The sequence below is a fragment of the Buteo buteo genome, chromosome 29 (genome assembly GCF_964188355.1).
Source record: "Buteo buteo chromosome 29, bButBut1.hap1.1, whole genome shotgun sequence".
Taxonomy (NCBI): domain Eukaryota; kingdom Metazoa; phylum Chordata; class Aves; order Accipitriformes; family Accipitridae; genus Buteo; species Buteo buteo.
Window position 1 is genome coordinate 199,968 of NC_134199.1, and position 19,607 is coordinate 219,574.

General features: G+C 60.7%; 4 protein-coding genes across 5 annotated transcripts; 2 read left to right on the plus strand and 2 right to left on the minus strand.

Annotated features, from left to right (window-relative positions):
• The first annotated feature begins 209 nt into the window (after positions 1-209).
• On the plus strand, positions 210-5,061 carry WDR74 (WD repeat domain 74). 2 transcript variants are annotated; one of them, XM_075059436.1, is made up of 11 exons: positions 210-304; positions 462-571; positions 658-779; positions 1,490-1,550; positions 1,644-1,793; positions 1,868-1,969; positions 2,072-2,172; positions 2,885-2,940; positions 3,043-3,185; positions 4,431-4,487; positions 4,583-5,061. In XM_075059436.1, the coding sequence occupies exons 1-11, from the start codon at positions 244-246 to the stop codon at positions 4,706-4,708; spliced, it is 1,089 nt and encodes a 362-aa protein (XP_074915537.1). In that variant the 5' UTR covers positions 210-243; the 3' UTR covers positions 4,709-5,061. The 2 variants fall into 2 exon arrangements, with proteins under 2 accessions (XP_074915537.1, XP_074915538.1); XM_075059437.1 differs by having other exon boundaries at positions 252-272.
• Positions 5,062-5,473: 412 nt separating this feature from the next.
• Positions 5,474-7,693, minus strand: FAU (FAU ubiquitin like and ribosomal protein S30 fusion). Its single transcript, XM_075059438.1, has 5 exons — positions 7,606-7,693; positions 6,137-6,217; positions 5,894-6,038; positions 5,742-5,797; positions 5,474-5,647 (listed from the first exon to the last, which is right to left on the minus strand). The coding sequence occupies exons 2-5, from the start codon at positions 6,209-6,211 to the stop codon at positions 5,522-5,524; spliced, it is 402 nt and encodes a 133-aa protein (XP_074915539.1). The 5' UTR covers positions 6,212-6,217; positions 7,606-7,693; the 3' UTR covers positions 5,474-5,521.
• Positions 7,694-7,720: 27 nt separating this feature from the next.
• Positions 7,721-10,462, plus strand: MRPL49 (mitochondrial ribosomal protein L49). The gene is made up of 4 exons (XM_075018297.1): positions 7,721-7,820; positions 8,054-8,225; positions 8,823-8,947; positions 9,031-10,462. The coding sequence occupies exons 1-4, from the start codon at positions 7,749-7,751 to the stop codon at positions 9,175-9,177; spliced, it is 516 nt and encodes a 171-aa protein (XP_074874398.1). The 5' UTR covers positions 7,721-7,748; the 3' UTR covers positions 9,178-10,462.
• On the minus strand, positions 10,455-19,470 carry LOC142025676 (pre-mRNA-processing factor 39-like). The gene is made up of 14 exons (XM_075018290.1): positions 19,364-19,470; positions 18,555-18,853; positions 17,792-17,917; positions 17,346-17,464; positions 17,101-17,268; positions 16,504-16,690; positions 16,308-16,415; positions 16,039-16,203; positions 15,436-15,562; positions 13,710-13,978; positions 12,393-12,577; positions 12,195-12,269; positions 10,775-10,901; positions 10,455-10,694 (listed from the first exon to the last, which is right to left on the minus strand). Exons 1-14 carry the CDS (start codon positions 19,458-19,460, stop codon positions 10,626-10,628), a joined length of 2,121 nt encoding a protein of 706 aa, XP_074874391.1. The 5' UTR covers positions 19,461-19,470; the 3' UTR covers positions 10,455-10,625.
• Positions 19,471-19,607: the final 137 nt, after the last annotated feature.

The following is a 19,607-nucleotide window of genomic DNA, read 5'->3' on the forward strand; positions in this document are numbered from 1 at the left end:
TCGAGTGGGCGGGGTTTGCGCGATGCCCCGCCCCTCTGGGGGCGGAACCCCCGAGCAGCGCAACGACCCGGCGGGGGGGGAGCCCGCCTGCGCCTGCGCATTCCCACCCCCGGGGGGCGCTACTTCCGGTTGCGGGTGCCCCTTCCTAAAGGGTCCGGCTGGGAACCGTGACCCCGCCCCGGAAGTGCAGCGCCCGGGTCTCCGCCCCCGCCCGGAGCGCTGACAGGGCCGGACCCCCACAAGATGGCGGCCGCCGCTCGCTGGAGCCACGTGTGGGTGGGGGCCGAGACCGGGGCCCTCAAAGGTGGGGGGGGGGATTCTTATGGCGGGGGGGGGTCCTCAGTGCTTGAGGGGGGGGCTGTGGCCGGGGGGGGGCTCCCCTGGGGGGCTCTTCCCTTTTTTTTGGGGGGGGTGGGGGTGTTCCTGCCCCCCCCCCGCCATATTAAGGGCCCCCCCCTCAGGCGTGAACCTGCAGAAGAAAGAAGCGACCAACTACGGGACCGACTGGACGGCGCCGCGGGGGGGGGCCGGCGTGTGCGCCCTGTGCTGGGGGGAACCCACCCAGAGCGAGGTGAGACCCGGGGGGGGCTCGGGAAAGGGGGGGGGGGCGGGGAGTGTGTGTGTCCCCCCCCCAACCCGCTCCTTGTCCCCCCCCAGCTGCTGGTGGGCTGCCGGGATCGCTCCGTCAAACTCTTCAGCACCGAAAAGGGAAAATTTCGGGAATCCCGCGTTTGTCCCGGGGGGGACGGACCCTTCTGCGGCCTCGCGGCCTACGGCAGGTACCGGAGGGGGGGGGGGGCGGGGGGGGCGATTCCGAAAACCGGTGGAGAAACTCTCCAAGAGCCGATTTTGGAGTTTTGGAAAGGCGGCGTTTGTTACTGCGGCGTTGGAGACACGGGGGATAATTCCACCCAGCGTGGGTACCACAGCTTTAGGATAAACATGTTATAGAGAATAACTAATTGCATATTAAGCAGATTAGTGTACATATTCATAAAAATGATTATAAGGGATTATCTTAGCGCTGCCTACATCCGATCACACGTGACGAAGGTTCCATTGGAGTCGAAGCGCTGCTTTTGCGCCCTTTTAAGTCTATTTTTGTCCTCGTTCTTTGATATTGAAGCTTTAACGCAGCTTCAATCGCCCGCGCCCCGTTTTAACATCGTTCTCATCCGGTGCCCAAAAACATCTTGTCATAAGAGCAAAGATCTGCAAAACTTATGAATAATTACTAATTAATTGCTCGGCTATACTTTTGTCTATTGGTACAATCACAGCGTTACTATAAGGTTCCCAGTCGTTATTTACCAAATCTCAGTTTTACAGTCACCTACCAGCAAACCCCTTTCCACCGCTGGCCCAAAATATTAAAACTATTAAAATATTTAGATTTGCCACACAGAATGTATGGAAGTATGCTAGCAGCGGCACGGGGGGGGGTGTCCCAAAATCCCCCCCCCCCCAACTGTGTTCGTGTCCCCCCCAGCACCATCATCACGTGCGTGGAGTCGGGGCTGATCAAGGTTTGGCCTGAGAACGAGACAGAGGTGAGTGAGTGGGTGGGTTTTTTGGGTGGGGGGGTATCACGCTGTTGGGGTGCCCCCCCCTCATTTTTTTTGGTGACCCCCCCCCCCCTCCAGGCGCAGCTGGAGCTGGAGGCGGGCGCGGGGCTCTGCCGGATGCGCCAGGACCCGACGCGGCCGCACCGGCTCGGCACCGGCGGCAAAGAGAACGCCCTCAAAGTTTGGGACCTGCAGCGCCCGCGGGAGCCCGTTTTCCGCGCCAAAAACGTGCGTGTGTCCCCCCCCCGCGCCCCCCCCCGTGTCCCCAAGTGTCCCCTGACGTCCCCAACCCCCCCCCCCAGGTGAGGAACGACTGGCTCGATCTCCGCGTCCCCATTTGGGACCGCGACCTCCAGTTTTTCCCCGATTCGGACAAGATCGTCACCTGCACGGCTCATCGCCAGGTGGGACGGTGGGGACACAGCGGGGGGGGGGACACAGCGGGGGGGGGACACGGGGGGGTACACGGGACCCCCGGTGTCACCCCCCCTCGTTCTCGCCCCCAGGTGCGGCTCTACGACCCCAGGTCCCCCCGCCGGCGCCCGGTGCTGGAGACGACGTTCGGGGAGGCCCCGCTCACCGCCCTCGCCCTCGTGCCCGGGGAGACGTCAGTTGGGGGGGGGGGGGGGGGAGACGATTTTGGGGGGTTTGGGGGAACGTGGGGGGGGTTGGGAGTGACCTGGGGGGCTGGGGGTGATGCTGGGGGGTTGGGAGTGACCCGGGGGGGCTGGGGGTGACATTTTGGGGGGCTGGGATTGACCTGGGAGGCTGGGGGGGACAATTTTGGGGGGCTGGGGTGACCTGGGGAGGTACAACCTGGGGGTGACATTTTGGGGGGCTGGGGGTGATCTAGGGGGGCTGGGAGGGGCTGAGGATGACAATTTGGGGGGTTGGGGGTTATCTGGGGGGGCTGGGTGTGACCTGGGAGTAACGGTTTTGGGGGATTTGGGGTAACTTGGGGAGCTGGGGGTGATGATTTGAGAGCTGGGAGTGACCTGGGGGGCTGGGGGTGACGATTTTGGGGGGTTGGGGTAACTTGGGGGGGGTGGGGGGTGATTTGGGGGCCAGGAGTGACCTGGGGGGGTGGGTACATCCTGGGGGGTGACATTTTGGGGGGCTGGGGGTGACGATTTTGGGGGAGTTGGGGTAACCTGGGGGGGGGGGTGATTTCGGGGGGCCGGGGGTGATGGGGTAACAATTTTGGTGGCATGGGGTGACCCAGGAGGGGTGGGGGTGGCAATTTGGGGGTCCGGGGGTGACCACGTGGGGGGGCTGTCTCTGGGGTCGCTGACTCTCCCCCCCGCCCCGTGCCCCCCCAGCTCGGTGGTGGTGGGCAGCGCCCAGGGCGACATGGCCGTCATCGACCTGCGCCAAGGTGAGGGGCCGGCCGCTCTCCGTGTCTCCCCCCCCCCCAAATAAAACCCCGCAAGCGCCGGCGGTGCCGCCTGCCCCCCCCCCGACGTGTGTCCCCCCCCAGGGCGGGTGCTGAAGTGCCTGAAGGGGGCGGCGGGCGGCGTGCGGGGGCTGCAGTGTCACCCCGGCCTCCCCCTCGTCGCCTCCTGCGGCCTCGACCGCTTCCTCCGCGTCCACCACCTGGGGGACAAGCGCCTGCGCCACAAGGTCAGACCCCCCCAGACCCCCCGCGACCCCCCCAAACCCTCCGCGACCCCCTTCTTCTCAAAGACCCCCCCAAACTCCCCAAGACTCCCTTATTCTCCACCCAAACCCCCTGAGACCCCCCAAACGCTCCGAGACCCCCTTCTTCTGCTCCTAAGACCCCCTCCCAGCCCCGTAAGACCCCTCAAGGGCCCCTTACTCCCCCCTCAAACCCCCCGAGACCCCCCAAACCCCCTGAGACCCCCTTCTTCTCACCCTAAGACCCCTCCAGGCCCCCCCCGCACTCCCCAAGACCCCCTTCTTCTCCACCCAAACCCCACAAGATGCCCCCAAACCCCTCGTCTCACCCTAAACCCTCTGAGACCCCCTTCTGCTCCTAAGACCCCCCCAGGCCCGTAAGAACTCTCAAGGCCCCTCTGAACTCCCCAAGACCCCCTTCTTCTCCACCCTGAGACCCCCCAAACCCTCTGAGACCCCCTTCTTCTCCCCCCCAAGACCCACCCCAAAACACTTAAGTCTCAACCCAAATCCTCTGCAACCCCCTTCTTTTCCCCCTAAGCCCCCCCCCAAACTCCCCAAGACCCCCTTATTCCCCCCAACCCCTCTGAGACCCCCTTCTTCTCCCCCAAACCCTGAGAACCCCCCCATCAAAGTCCTTAAGACCCCCCAAATCCCCTGAGACCCACTTACTTTCTCCTACCCCTCTCTAAGACCCCCCAAACTCCCTGAGACCTCCCCAAGAGCCCCCACAAACCCTTGAGGACCCTCCTGAGACCCCCCCCCCAAACCCCTAAGACCTCCCCCAAGAGCCCCCAAATTCCCTAACACCCCCCCCAGCCCCTAAGAACCCCCAAAGGCCCCCAAACCCTCTGAGACTCTTATTCTCCCCCCAAACACTGAGACCCCCGCCTCAAACCCTGAGACTCCCTTATTCTCCCCCCACCCCCCCAAGACCATCCTGGGACTCCCCCAAACCCCTTAAGGCCCCCCAAAAGCCCCAAAATCCCCTAAGACCCCCCCTGCAGGCCCCTAAGGACCCCCGAGACCCCCCCAAACCCCCTAAGACCCCCTTATTCTCCCCCCAAACACCAAGACCCCCCCCAAACCTCCCAAGAACCCCCAAACTCCTTCAGACCCCCTTATTCTCCCCCTAACCCCCCTCCCTGCCCCTAAGAACCCCCGAGGCCCCCCCCAACCCCTCTACGACCCCCTCCCACCCCCCCAAATTAACCCTGCCGTCCCCCCCAGGTGTACCTGAAGTCCCGCCTGACCTGTCTCCTGCTGAGCACCCAGCAGGACTGGGAGGTGAGAACCCCCAGATGGGGTTTGGGGTGGGTGGGGGTCCCCTGCCGACCCCCCCCCCCAACTTTTACCACTTTTTGCCCCCTCACCCCCCCCAGGCCAAGGAGGAGCCGCCCCCCCCAGCCGAGGTGAAGGAAGAGGAGGGGGACGCACTGTGGGACACAATGGAGACCGTCCCCACCCCGGCAAAACGGGCCAAGAAACGGAAGATTTCGGGGTTGTGAGGGGTCGGGGGGGGAGTGACCCCCCCAGGACAGGACTGGGACCCCCCCCAGCGAGGAGACCCCCCCCCCTTTGCACCTTGAGACTTGCTGCTGTGCTGGGCACTGCTCCCATCAGTTTGGGGGTGGGCACTGGCTTTTTTTGGGGGGGCTCAGCCCAGAAGAGGGGAGCAGTGAGCCCATGCCCCCCCCCAGCGCTGGTTATGGGGCAGAACTGCCCCCCCCGAGCCGGTTTTGGGGCAGAACTGCCCCCCCGAGCCCCCCCCAGCGCTGGTTTTGGGGCAGGACCCCCCCCCCCGAGCCCTTTTGTAACACACAAAATGGGATTAAATAAAGCAGGTCGGCTCGGCTCCGCCCACCCTCGCTTCGGGTCTTTCCGGCGCCGTTCGGAAGGGTTCGGGTCGGTGCCCCCTTGCGCCGCCCCTTTCCCTTCGGCTCTTTTCGGCGCCACTCGGTCTTTTCCGCCAATCCCCGCCCTCGCCGCCACTCGGGTATTTCCGGCAGCGCTCGGCTATTTCCGCCTCCCCCCTTCCCCAATCCAGAACCGGTCTCCAGCAAGCCGCACGCTGCTTCTTATTATCCCCCCGCCCCAAACGCCTCATTAACGCTAATTAAACCCCCTCCCTCTCACCAGCACTCATTAAGCACCCCCCCAGCTGCTCGGGGACCTGCCTAAACCCCCCTCAAGGGCCAGTTTCACCCCCCAACCCCCTTCAAACTCCTTGAAATCCCCCCCTCCCCCAAAAAAAACCCCAAAAGAGCCCCAAAAAGCCACCAAATGGCCCCAGTTTCGGTGCCGTTTACTGAAGCGGGAGCTCAGGAGTTGGCGTTGGGGCCCTTCTTCTTGCCGAAGCCGGGGACGACGTTCACGAAGCGGCGGTTGTACTGCATGCGCCGCTTGGCCCGGCCTGTCTTCTTCTTCTTCTTCTCCTGCTTGGCCACCTGGGGGGGGAAAGGGGGGTCCCCAAAATCGTTTGAGCCACCCAAAACCGTGGGGAACCCCCTAAAGTTGGGGGGAACCCCCCCAAATGCTCACCTTGGGGGTCTGGCCCCTCACTTTGCCGGCACGGGCGAGGGAACCGTGGACTTTCCCTGCGGGGGGAGAAGAAAAACGGGGCGTTAGGGAGTGCGGTTGGCTTGTTAAGCTAATGAGCGCCCCGATAATTAGCAGACCCCCTCGAAACATACCCCCCAGGAGGCGCGTGGAGAGCTCCAGGGTGGCGAATTCGGGAAGGGGGCTCTGTCCCAGCACGGCATCATCATCCAGGGGGGTCCCACCCCACAGCAGCACTTGCTCCTCAGGGGGGACGCCCGCCAGCGCCGCCACCTGCGCCTGGGGGGGGAACGGGACACGGGGGGGTCAGTCACCCCAAAAAGGGTCTTACTGGGGGGGGACACACACAACATGACCCCTCCCAAATTTCGACTCACCTTGATTTGGGCGACGGTCTCGGCGCCGGAGACCTCGAGGGTGTGGAGGGACTGGGCACGGATGAAGAGCTGCATGGTGAGCTGGGGGGGGGAAAAGGGGGGGGGAAGTTTAGGGGGTCCCCCCCTCCAAAAAAAAGGGGGGGACCCCCAGGAAAGAGGGGGGGTGAGGGGATTGTTACTGCTGCCCCCCAGGTCAAGAGACACCCCAGGGTGCCACGCTGGGGGTCTCCTGGTCCCCACGTCTCTGCCGGGGGTGGATGTTTGGGGGGGTCGGGAGTGTTTTGGGGCGCTGGGGGGGTGTTTGGAGGGGTTGGGGGGTGTTTTGGGTGCATTTTGGAGGGTCAGGGGGGTGTTTGGGGGATCAGAGGGTGTTTTGGGGGGTCAGGGGGTGTATGGGGGGATCAGGGGGTGTTTGGGTGCAGCTGGGGAGTGTTTTAGGGGAGTCCAAGGGGTGTTTTGGGGTGCCAGATGGGTGTTTGGGGTGTTTTTAGGGGGTGAGGGGGTGTTTGGCTGCAGCTGAGGAGTGTTTTGGGGAGAGTTGGGGGTGTTTGGGGGCATTTTTCGGGGTCAGTGGGTGTTTTGGGGGGGCCAGGGGGTGTTTGGGGGCGGCCAGGGCGTGTTTGGGGGTGTTTTGGGGGGGCTGGGGCATGTTCTCTGCCCGCCCAAAGGGACTTTGACACCTGGCAAAGGCCCCTGGGGACGCGGGGCCGTGACGCCGAGGGGGGGGAACGGACACGGCCCAGCGGTGACACTGGCAGCACCCGGGGGGGCCTCCCCCCCAACCCCGCCAGAGCCTCCCCAGGTCTCACAGCCACCCCCACAGCCCCCCATTAACCCCCCCAAGGCCTCACAGACTCCCCACGGGTCTCCTGGACCACCAATATATCTCCAGCCCCCCTACAAGCCCTCGCAACCCCCCCAAGGCCTCTCAGGGCCCCCCATAACCACTGCCAGCCCCCCAATAACTCCCCAAGACCCCCTCAAGGCCTCCCCTCAACCTGAACCCCCTCAGTGCCCCCCCCAGCCCCTCCCACAACACCCCCAAGCCCTCACAGCCCTCCCCCAGCCCCCCAGTAACCCTCCAGACCCCCCCCAAGACCCCCTCAAGGCCTTCCCAGGGCCTCCCCCCGCACCTCAGCCCCCCCCAGCCCCTCCCACAACCCCTCACAGCCCCCCCCAGTCCCCCAATAACCCTCCAGACCCCCCTCAAGACCCCCCCCAGCCCTCACAGCCCCCCCCAGCCCTCCGATATCCCTCCAGACCCCCCCATTACCCCACCCCGGCCCCCCCAAGGCCTCACAGCCCCCCCCTAGACCCCCCAAGGCCTCCCACATCCTCCCTACCCCCCCCAGACCCCCCAATAACCCTCCAGCCTCCCCCCAAGACCCTCCCCAAGCCCTCGGAGCCCCCCAATAACCCTCCGGACCCCCCCAAACCCCCTCAGGGCCCCCGCGGGGCCGCGGCCCCACCTCAGCGTCTCCTCAGCAGCACCGCGCCGCGGGAAAGACGGTTCTGCGCATGCGTGGGAGCCGCGGCGGCGGCGTGCTGACGTCACGCGTGCGTGCGTGCGTGCGTGCGTGCGTGCCGACGGCGGGAAGAAGGCGGCGACAAGATGGCGGCGATGGCGGCCTTAGGGCGGCGGTTGCGGGCGCTCGGCCGGGCGGTGGGGTGGAGGGGGGTGCAGGTAGGGGGTCGGGGGGGGTTGGGGGGGGGTAAAGGGGGGTTTGGGGGGGCGAGGGGGGGGTTGGGGGGCAGGGGAGGGGTGTGGGGGGCGGGGGAGATTCTAGAGAGAGGGAGGGGGGATTTCGCAAGCGGGGGGGCTCCAGGGAGGAATTTGGGGGCGATGGAGGAGGAATTGTTGGGGGGGGGGGCTGCTCAGGTGTGGGGGTCACACCCTGCTGCCCCCCCCCTTTCCAGGGAGCGCCCCCCCCACCCCAGGTTCCCCCCCAACCCACCGAGGACCCCCCCACTGTGCTGGAGTCGACGGCCGACTACGCCTTCGTGGAGAGGCTGCTGCCCCCCACCCGCGTCCCCGACCCCCCCCCGCACCCCACCTACCCCACCCCCTCGGGCTGGAGCCCCCCCAGAGGTCAGTTTTGGGGGGGGGGGAGGCAAAGTCCCCCCTTCTTGTGTGTGTCGTCCCCCCCCCCAGGGCAAAGTGATGCTAAACCTTAATTAATGGCATTTATCCCCTGGTGTAAAATTACCCACCCGGGGGGGCGATTGGGGGGTATTTACTGTTGTGGGGAGAGTATCATTGGGGGGGGGGTATTTATCTCGGTGGGGGGCAACAGCGCGGTATTTACCTCCAGGGTCATAATTTCCTGCTGTGGGGGGGGGTAATTACCCCTGGGAGGTTGATGAGGGGTATTTACTGCTGGTGGGGGTGCAATGGGGGTATTTAATCTTGGGGGTGTATCTGTGTCGGGAGGGGGGGCTATTTACTCCTGGGTAGGGGATTATTTACCCCCAGAGGGCAATTAAGGGGGGGGTGTTTACCCCAAGGGGGGGTAGTTACCCCCGGGGGGGGTCTGTTAAGGAACATCTACTCCTGGGGGTGGGAGGTATGTACTCCCAGGGATTATTTCCCCCAGGGGGGCTCTTTACCCTAAGGGGGTGTAATTCCCACCCCTGGGGGTGTTATTCACCCCTCAGGGGGGGCTACAGTTACCGTTGCCCCCCCCAGACCCCCCCCCGGCGTTACCGTACTTCATCCGCCGCTCCCGGCTCCACAACCTGCCCGTCTACCCCCACACGGTGAAGGGCAACCGGCGCCTCACCAAGCTACGGCACATCGAGGGGGACATCTGGGTACGGAGACGATTTGGGGGTGCCGGGGGGGGGTACGGTGGGGTTTTTGGGGTGCTAACGGACCCCCCCTTTCCTCCCCCCAGGCGCTGGAGCGAGAGCTGCGAGAGTTTTTGGGGGGGCTGGGGGTGAAGGAGCTGGAGGTGCAGGTGAACGAGGTGACGGGGAGCCTGCGGCTGAAGGGGCACTGGGAGCGGGAGCTGCGGGACTGGTTGCTGCAAAAGGGCTTTTAGCACCCCAAAAATATATCGGGGGACCCCAAAAGTGACCCCGAGGTGCTGGGGAAGGGGGGACACCCCAAAGTAGAGGGGAAGCTGCTGGTGAGGCGGGGGGACCCCAAAATGGAGGCGAAGGTGCTGAGGGGATTTCTAAAATGGAAGGGAAGTTGTTTGCAAGCGGAGCAGGGGGACAGACGCAAAATGGGGGTGAAGGGCCCCAAAATGGGGTGGGAAGTCGCTCACAAGGGGTGAGGGGGTCCAAAATAGGGGTGAAGGACCCCAAAATGGCAGTGGACAGCCCCAAAATGGGATGCAAAGTCACTCACAAGGGAGGGGGGTGGTCCAAAATGGGGGTGAGGGACCCCAAAACAGGGTGGAAGGTTGCTCGTGAGGCGTGGGGGGGTTCAACATGGGGGTGAAGGACCTCAAAATAGGGGGGGGTTCAAAATGGGGGTGAAGGACCCCAAAATGGGATGGAAAGTCACTCACAAGGGGTGGGGGGGGTCCAAATTGGGGGTGAAGCTGCTCAAAAGTTGGGGGGGGGTGATCCCAGAATGAAGGCAAAGCCACTCGTGAGCAGTGGGGGACCCCCAAAAACCTGCTCAGGAATGGTGGAGGGTCCCCCAAAAATGGATTGGAAAGCTGCTTACGAGGGGTGGGGCACCCCAAAAATTGATCTGAAGCTGCTTGTGAGCCCCAAAACAGGGTCCAAGCCCCTCGTGAGGGGCAGAAGCACCCCAAAATGGGATGTAGAGCTGCTTGCAAGCAGCAGGGGACCCCAAAATCAAGTCAAACCCGCTTGCGAACAGCAGGATACCCCAAAAACGGAGTCAAAACCCCTCTTGAGCAGCAGAGATACCCCAAAATGGAGTCCAAACCCCTTGCAAGGGGCAGAGGCGCCCCAAAAGGGGGTCCAAGGCCCTCACAAGGGGCAGAGACACCCCAGAACTGGGTCCAAGCCCCTTGCAAGTGGTGGAGGCACCCCAAAATGGAGTCCAAGCCCCTCATGAGGGGCAGACGCGCCTCAAAATGGGGTCCAAGGCTCTCATGAGGGGCAGAAGCACCCCAAAACGGGATGTAAAGCTGCTTGCGAGCGGCAGGGGACCCCGAAAACCAAGTCAAGCCCCCTCTTGAGCGGAAGAGGCTCCCCAAAACAAGACAGACCTACTCCCAAGTGGCAGGTACCCCAAAACGGCATCACCCCCCTTATCGCGAGCCCCCCCAAATGGAACAAACCCCCTCGGGCAACCGCCAGAATTCCCCCAAACCAAAATAAACCTCTGCCGGGGGGCTCCTCGCAGTGCCGTCTCTTTGTTTATTTACATCCCCCCCCCGCCTCCGCCTCATTGCAAAGGCGCGGGGTGGGGGGGGGCAAAAAAAAAAAAAAAATGTACAGAAACGTGATTTTACTAAAGGGAGGGTTTAGAAAAGGGGGTGGGGGGCGAAGTTGGGGCGTCCCCGGCTCAGCTCTGTGGGTAGTACTGGTTGTAGTTCCACGGCGTCTGGTAGCTGTAGGCGCCGTAGCCGTGCTGCTGCGGGGACAGAGGGGGGGTCGTCAGTGTCGCCCCCACCCAGCCGCAGCCCCAGGGCTCCCCCCCGGCCCCCCACCAACCTGGTACCAGTAGTTGTAGGCGGAGGGGTTGGAGCCCACGTCCCCCCCAGACGCGGAGAAGTTGAGGGGACCCAAAAGGCCGGCGGCTTCGTCGGGGCGGAGGCGTTTGTCGTCGGGTTCGTCCGAGCTGGGGGGGGGGACGGGGGGAGAGAGGGGTGAGAAGGGGGGGAATCGGGGGGGATACCAGGGGAGAAGTTGGGGGATAAAAGGGGGTGAATCGGGGACCAAAAGGGGAGAAGTCGGGGGGACAAAAGGGGGAAAACCAGGGGGATAAAAGGAGGAAAAATCAGGCAGAAAAGGGCAGAAATTGGAGGATAAAAGGGGAGAAATCGGGCAGAAATTGGGGGATAAAAGGAGAAATTGGGGACCAAAAGGGGAGAAGTCAGGCAGAGAAGAGGGAAAATCAAAGATAAAAGGGCACAAATTGGGTGGTCAAAAGGGGAGAAGTTGGGGGACAAAAGGGGGAAAATCAGGGATAAAGGGGGAAAATCAGGCAGAAAAGGGCAGAAATTGGGGGATAAAAGGGGAGAAATCAGGCAGAAATTGGGGGGTGAAAGGTGGAAAATCGGGGATAAAAGGGCAGAAATTGGGGGATAAAAGGGGGACATAAAAGGGGTGAATTTTGGATAAAAGAGGATTTGGGGGATTAAAGAGAAGAAATCAGGGGCACAAAAGGGCAGAAATAGGATTAAAGGAGAGAGACCAGGGGATAAAAGGAGAATTTGAGATAGAAGGAGAAGTCAGGGGGGATTAAAGAGGAGAAACTGGATAAAAAGGGGAGAAATTGGTCATAAAAGGGGAGAAATTGGGGGATAGAGGGCTCAAGTGGGATTAAAGGAGGGAGATTGGGGGATAAAAGGAATTTGGGATAAAAGGGCAGAAGTGGGGGGGATAAAAAGGAGCAAAGTCAGGGGGTTAAAAGAAGAGAAACCAGGGGATAAAATTGGGTGAAAATGAGGGAATAGAGAGGCAAAAATTGGGGGGCTAAGAAAGGGGAGAACTCTCGGGATAGAAGTGGCAGAAGTTGGGGTAAAAGGGGTGAAGTTGGGATTAAAGCAGCAAAATTGGGGGATAAAAGTGGATGAAAAAGGGATAAAAGAAAAAAATTGGGATAGAAGGGGGGAAAAAAAAAAAAATCAAGAAAACGGGGGAATTCCAGGGGGTAAAAGGAGAAATTGGGGATAAAAGGGGTGAAATTGGGGGATAAAGAAAGAGACAGTGGGATAAAAGAGAAGAAAGGGGATAAAAGGGGAGAAGTTGGGATAAAAAGGGGCAAAATGTGGAGAAGTTGGGGGATAAAACAGTGAAATTGGGGGACAGAGGGGGAGAAGTTCAGGGGATAAAGGAGAAACTGGGACACAAAATGGGAGAAACGGGGGGATAAAAGGGCAAAAATGGGGGGACAAAAGGGTCCCCTCACCCATTTTCGGGGGCCCTCTTGCGCGCCGCGTGCTGTTTGAGGATCTTCTGGTGCTCGTCGTAAGCCGTCAGCAAGCTGCGGGGGGGAAGCGGGGAGAGCTCAGGGTCGGGGGGAGCGACGTGGGGGCGACCAAGGCCCTTTTGGGGCCACCGCGGTGCTTTTTGGGGTGTCTTTTCCCCCCATCCCTGGCTATCCAACCTGTGTATGCTGGAGCCGAAATCCTCGAGGAACTCGACGCGGCGTTGGGAGAAGATGAGTTTGGCTTCGTCGGGGAGGGGGCTGCGCAGCGCCCGCTCGAAGCAGCTCATGGTGTTGCCTTCGTTTTGTCGGACGTCGGCCCCGAATTCCATTTCCAGGAGGTTGGCGTGGAGGCGGGCGTTGTCCTGCACCCACCGCCGCGTCAGATTTTGGGGGGTGGATGACGACCCCAAGGGGGTTTGGGGAGCCCCCCCATGAGGTTCTGGGGTCCTCAGTGGGGTTTGGAGAGCCCCCGGTACGATTTGGAGAGCCCCGAGGGCATCCGTGGGGTTCCCAGTGGGACTGTGGGACTCTCCAGGGTCAGGGGAGGGTCCCCCATAAGGTTATGAGGTCCCCAATGGGGTTTGGGGACCCCTGAGTGGGGCTGTGGGGTCCCGAGAGGGTTTTGGGGAGCCCTCAGTGGGTCTAAAAAGTCCCAAGGAAGGTTTGGAGAGCCCGAAGTAGGTTTGTGGGATCCCCAGTGGGGTTTTTCCCCCAGTGAGGTTATGGGGTCCCCAGTGGGGACCCCTGAGTGAAGCTGTGGGGTCCTGAGAGGGTTTTGGGGAGCCCCCAAAGGGTCTGCAGGGTCCCAAGGAGGGTTTGGAGAACCCCAAGTAGGTTTGTGGGGTCCCCAATGGGGTTTGGAGAGTTCCCCGTAAGGTTATGGGATCCCCAATGGGGTTTGGGGACCCCTGAGTGAAGCTGTGGGGTCCCGAGAGGGTTTTGGGGAGCCCCCAGGGGGTCTGTGGGGTCCCCAATGGGGTTTGGAGACCCCCCCCGAGGTTATGGGATCCCCAATGGGGTTTGGGGACCCCAAGTGAAGCTGTGGGGTCCTCAGAGGGTTTTGGGGAGCCCCCAGGGGGTCTGCGGGGTCCTGAGTTTTGGGGGACCCCAAAGGTATTTGTGGGGTCCTTACTGGGGTTTGGAGAGCCCCAAGGGCATCCGTGAGACCCCAGGTGGGATTTAGGGAGCCCTCAGTGGGTTTGGGGGCACCCGAGCCGGATTTCTAGAGCCCCCATGGTGTTTGCGGGGCCCCCAAATTGGGGTTACAGAGCCCCGCAATGAGTTTTGTGGGGCCTCCGAGAATTTCTAGAGCCCCAAAGGGGGTTTGTAGGTCCCCAAAAAAGGGTTTTACAGGGTCTGTGGAGCCTCCAGCTCCCCGAGACGACATCCGAGCGATCACACCGTTTTCGAGGGAGCTGAAATCCCGTCCCACTCTCTCCTCCGCCCCGCCCCCGGTGCTCGTTAGAAGTACCCTAACGAGCCTTTCCGCCTCACCGGATCCTTTTCCAGGGCGTCCACCAGCACTTTGCGAGCTTTGCCGAGGTTTTTCTGCACCTTGCAGGCTTGCCGAGCCAATTTGACAGCGTAGAAGGAAGCGAGGGGCAGCCCTTCGTTAGCGTGCATGGCTTCCAACAGCAACGCCTCCGCCTCTTCCAGGTTTCCCTGTCGTCGTTCCAGGCTGACGCGGCGTAACCGGACCATCGCCAAACCCGGCACTACCTCCTCGAAGCAGCGCAGGATACGCCGGGCTTCATCCAAATTCCCTGGAGAGGGCAGAGATGTTGGGGGGAGTCCCACAGGCAGCCTCGTCGCCTCCCGGTAAATCCGGTGGCAAGAGAAGATGGGATTTAGGGATAAATTAAAGTGGTTTGGGCTTCTTCCCAGTTCACTGTGGGGCACAGATGGGGATGGGGGCGGTTATGGGGGTCCCCGGGGCAGCTACCGCCCTTCGCTTGCAGCCCCGTCTCTTCTCGTTAAAGCGGTGGTAACGTGGAACAGGTTTTGGGGCTAAATAAAGCGGTTTGGGTTTCCTCCAGGTGCCCTGCAGGGCACAGACAGGGACAAGAGCGGTTATGGGGATCCCCAGGTTGCGTTTCGGGGTGAAATGTGGCTCCTCTGCCCCAAAATGAGAGTGTTTAGGAGCGAAATGCAGCATCTCAGCCCCCAAAAGGGGAGTATTTGGGGGTGAAATGCCACATGTCGGCCCCAAACTAGAACATTCCAGGGTGAAATGCAGCCCCTTTGCCTCAAAATGGAGTGTTTGGGGGTGAAATGAGGACTGCACCCCAAAAAGGATCATTTTGGGGTGAAATGTGGCCCCTCTGCCTGGAAAAGGAGCATTTTGGGGTGAAATTTGACGTCTCAGCCCAGAAGATGAGTATTTTAGGGTGAAATACGGTATTTCAGCCCAAAAAAAGAAGCGTTTCCGGGTGAAATGTGACCCCACCACCTGGAAACAGCACATTTCAGGGCAACATGCAGCTTCTCAGCCCAAAACTGGAGCGTTTTGGGGTGAAATGCAGCCCCTCTTCCCAAAAAAGGAGCCTTTTAGGGTTGAAATACAGCCCCTGCGCCCCAAAATGGGAACATTTTGCGGTGAAATTTGACATTTCAGCCCCAAAATGGAGCATTTTGGGGTGAAATGTGGCATTTCAGTCTGAAAATGGAGCGTTTTGAGGTGAAATGTGTCTCCTCCACCCCAAAAGGGAAGCGTTTTGGGGTGAAATTTGACGTCTCAGCCCAAGAATGGAGCACTTTGCGGCAAAATGCAGCACCTCAGGCTAAAAAGGAAGCATTTGGGGATGAAATGCATCTTCTCTGCACCAAAACAGAGGCATTTGGAGATGAAATGCAGTCCGCCAGCCCAAGGAGGGAGCAGTGTGGGGTAAACGCAGCCTTTTCGCCCCAAAACAGAGCATTTTGGGCTGAAATTTGATGTTTTGGCACAAGAGTGTTTTGGGGTGATGTATCTCATTTCATCCCCCCAAAAAGCAGCGATTTGGGGAGAATTACAGCGCCTCAGCCCAAAAACAGAGTGTTTGGGGGTAAAATGCGGCCTCTCCGCCCAAAATGGGTACGTTTAGGAGTGAAATGTGGCATCTTAGCTCAAAAATGGGGCTGTTTTGGGGCCAGCCATGGCCCTGCGCCCCAAAAAGTCCCATTTCAGATCCCACTGCCCCTCCCTGCACCCCAAAAATTGTCCGTTTTGGGGCTACTTCACCTTGTTTCTCCTCGAAAGCGGCCCAGAGAAGGTGGATGTTGGGTTTTCTGGGCAGATGATAACCACATGCTCGCTGAAAAACGCTCCTGGCTCCTGTCACCGTGTGATTTTCCAAATACTTGGTGTACTGCAGGGAAAAAAAAAGGCGGAAAAAGGGGGGGGGAACAGACAGACGGACGCGTGAGCATCCCCCCGCCGCCCGGCCGGGCGGGGATGTGCTAAATCGGGTGGGGGGCACTCACGTTAAGACCCCTCTCTTCCGAATTTCCTGCGCCCTCTTAGGCAGGGGGAAGGTGCCGTGGGCGGGTAAAAAAGCAGCAGCGGAATTTAAAAAAAGGGTGTTAGAATGGTGGTTTTTAGAAGAAAAAGAGTTAAAAACAGCCCCCGCCATCCGTCAGGGGGTGTAAAGGGGGATTAAAAAAACCAAACCCCCAAACGAACCTGGTTTTCTCTTGGGGTGTTTTTTCTTTTGGGGGATTTCGGGGGGGGGGGGGCAGGCGGCGGGAGGGATGTTTTGGGGTTTTTTGGGGGGGGAAGACGGGATCCAGCTGTGGGAAAACAGGGAGCGGGGATGGGATGGGGGGGCCGTTGCGGCGGTCTCACCTTGATCCAAAACTCCTCGTAGAGGGCGCAGGCGATGACGCAACGTTCAAAGAGGACGATGGTGCGTTCGTGCGAGCCGGCCGCCATTTCGTAATCCAAATAATCCCGCCAATTCCGTAACTGAGCCCTTTCCAACGGTTTCACGTGGAAATAGGGACGTTTGATCTGTTGGGAAAAAATCGGGGCGCAGACGTGAAAACGGGGTGACGGTGTTTTGGGAAGGGGAAAGGGGGGAATCGGAGGGGCACACCAGACACTCATCCTCGTACCCCGTCCTCGAAATTCCAGCGTTTGCTGACTTCCGCCTCGTTTTGAGCGTAGATTTGTTGCCGCATGGAGATCACCAGCTCCCGGATTTTTTCCTGGTCTAGATCCTCCTGGGAATGAAATGGGATACAGGTGGGAAATGGGGGGGTCTCCAAAGACCCCCACGCACACCCCCAGGACCCTCCTTTGGGTGCTTACCTGGGTGTCGGTCGCTGCCGCTTTCCCCTCCACACCGGGGGGCAGATCCTCTCCCGGCGGCGCTTCCGTCCCTTCCGGCTCCGGCGGTTTCGGCACGGGATCGGTGGCCAGCTTGGATTGGACCCAGAGAAGCTCCTCCGGGGACAAGATGTCCTTCGGGGGGTTGTGGAGAACATGTTCCTTGAACCTGGGCGGGGGGGGGGATGACGGTCAAACTGGTGGGGGGGACACAAGACCCCTGGCGGTCCCGGCACAGGGAACGGTGAGGATTTGGTCACCATGTGATTTTCTGCAGGGGTATTTTATCGCCACGGGCGTTTTCCGTGGGGATATTTTGCTGCCGCGGGCGTTATTTTCCAAGGGCGATATTTTATCGCTGCGGGTATTTTCCAGAGAAACTCTTTTATCACTGCAGGTATTACTTTACCCAGAGCTATTTTACTGTCGTGGTTATTTTCCACAAGAGATTATTTTACCACCACTGCTATTTTCCACAGGGATACTTCACCACCAGGATGTTTGGCCACCGTGGATCTCTACCCATGGGGAACTTTTTGCCGCCACGGGGGTATTTTTCGCACCGGAGCGGGTACGTACTTCTCCCAGTGATGGTTGTAGAGCTGCGTGGGCATGGAGAGGACGCGGTCGTAGATACCAGTGACGGCACGCAGGTCTCCTTGTTCCCGTTCCCATTCCACGTAGAGTTCCCACAATTTATCCGAGCGGAAATCCATGCCGGCCGCCGCCACCGCCGCCTCGAAGACGCTAATGGGAGAAACACGAGGAAGTGGGACGGGCAGCGGCAATCGCCGACGCCGTTTGCCGCATCACCTGGCACTTACCCACGGATTTTTTGGATGGATTCGGGAAGATTCATGTCCAGGGTGGATTGGAGGTAGGAGATGTAGTGGATCCACAGGTCCATGCTGAGTGGGATGGACTGCAGCCCCCGCTCAAAAACCTGCCGGGGGGGCACGACACCGAGCATCACCAACTGACCCCACACAGGATGGGGGACCCCAAACGGGTTGCGGTACCCAACACCGTGCCAAAAAATAGGGTGAAACAACCCAAAATGCCACCAAGGAGGCTGGAAACGGGGTGAGAAGAGTCAGTGACACCCCAAAATAGGTTGGAAATCCCATTTTGCCAACAAAAGCAGCATGGAAATGGTGTGGAGATGCCCAAAAGGTGCCGGGGACCCCCAAAATCCCCCCTCTGGCCACCAAAGAGGGGAAAACAGGGGGGTGACACCCCAAAAACCAGCATGGGGACCCCCCCACCGCACCTCCTCGGTCTCCCGGCTGCAGTCGAAGCGACGCTCCATGTCAGCGTATTTTTTCCAGTACCCATAGCAGTAGGGGTAGTGGGCGAAGAAGGCGTCGAAGGCTTTGCGGGCAGCAAAGAGGTGGTTCTGCGGTGGTTTTTGGGGTGAAAACAAGCAGTTTTGTAATAAGAACAAGAGCAGTTTAGTATTAGGCGTCTTCTAATAAACTACTTATTAATTGATATTAATAATTACACGTGAGAAATTGCCTTCATCGCGAGGAAAACCAGCCCTGGGCAGCAGAGGATTCCATGTGGCTTGTGCTGGGGCGAGTTTTAATTAGGGTTGTAACAAGGCTGGTGGCTCGAGATGAGTTTTAACAAGACCAGCAGCTCAGGGCAAGTTTTAACGAAGGTTTTAACAGAGCCGTAGATTTGGGGTGAGTTTTAGTGAAGGTTTTAGCAAGACCATAAACCTAGAATGAGTTTTAGCAAAGGTTTTAGTGGACCCATAGACTCGGGATGAGTTTTAACGAAGGTTTTGGTGGACCCACAGACTCGGGATGAGTTTTAACGAAGGTTTTGGTGGAGTCATAGACTCGGAATGAGTTTTAATGATGGCTTTAACAGTACCACTGACTCAGGACAACCTTTACTGAAGGTTTAATGGGGCCAAAGACTTGGGGTGAATTGTAGCAAAGGGTTTAATGGGGCTGGTGGGTTGGGGCATGTTTTAATTAAGGTTTTAATGGGGCTGTTACGTCTTAACGAAGATTTTTACTGACCTCTTGCTCCACATACTGCAGGAGCTCGGTCCAGGCAGTGAAGTCGTGGGGGTTGTTGCGCGCCGCCTGCCAAAACTTCTCGAAGTCGAGGGGGTAGGTGAGGGTGGGCTCCTCCGCAGGGGGCTCGGGTTCCCGGGGGGGCGGGGGTTCCTCAGGAGCGGCCGGGGGGGGCTCCTCGGGCTCAGGGGGGGCAGTGGCGGCACCGTTGCAGCTCTGAGGTATGGGGGGGGGAACGGCAGCATCGCTGCGCTCCTCTTCGGTGGGGCTGGGGGCTGGGGGTGGCAGCTCCGCCACAGGGGCTGGGGGGGACACACAATGATGCACCGTTACCCATGGGTGGCCTCGTCCCAGCTGTTGGGGGGGGCACCCAGGAACCTGACTGGGGTCCCTTTGCTCAGCCCCCCCCCCCCTCCTGCTTTGGCCCCCACTGCAGCACCCCAACCCCACCCCACCCCATTAACCTCCCCTCTCAGCTCCACACCCCCACCACCCCACATTGCCTGTCCCACAGCATCCCCCCACCCCACATCCCCTGCCCCATAACCCCTCCCCACACATCCCCTGCCCCATGGCCTCCCCCCCACCCATGTCCCTTACCCCATGGCCTCCACCCCCATTCCCCTGCCCCATAGCCCCCCCACCCCACATCCCTTGCCCCACAGCCCCCCTCCCACACACATCCCCTGCCCCACAGCCTCCCCCCACCCCAATTAATCCCCAGTTCCCCCCCCAAGCCCCATCTGCCCCCAGGCCTGCCCCACACCCCCCCCTCACCCCCTCAAACTCCCCCTCCCCGCCCTCCTGCTCACCGGGGGTCCCGCTGCCGCCGTCCCCGCCGTCCCCCAGCGCTCCCTCGGCCCCACCGCGGCCCGGGCTGGCCGGAGCCTCCGGCCCCTCCGCCGCCATTTCGCCGCGCCGCTACGTCAGCGCGCATGCGCGGCGCCGGGACCCGGATGAAGCGGCCAGTGAGGCGGGGGGCGGGCCGGAGCGGCGACGGGGGGCGGAGCGAGGAGGCCACAGCGCCGCCTGCCGGGCGGGAGGAGCTACAGAGAC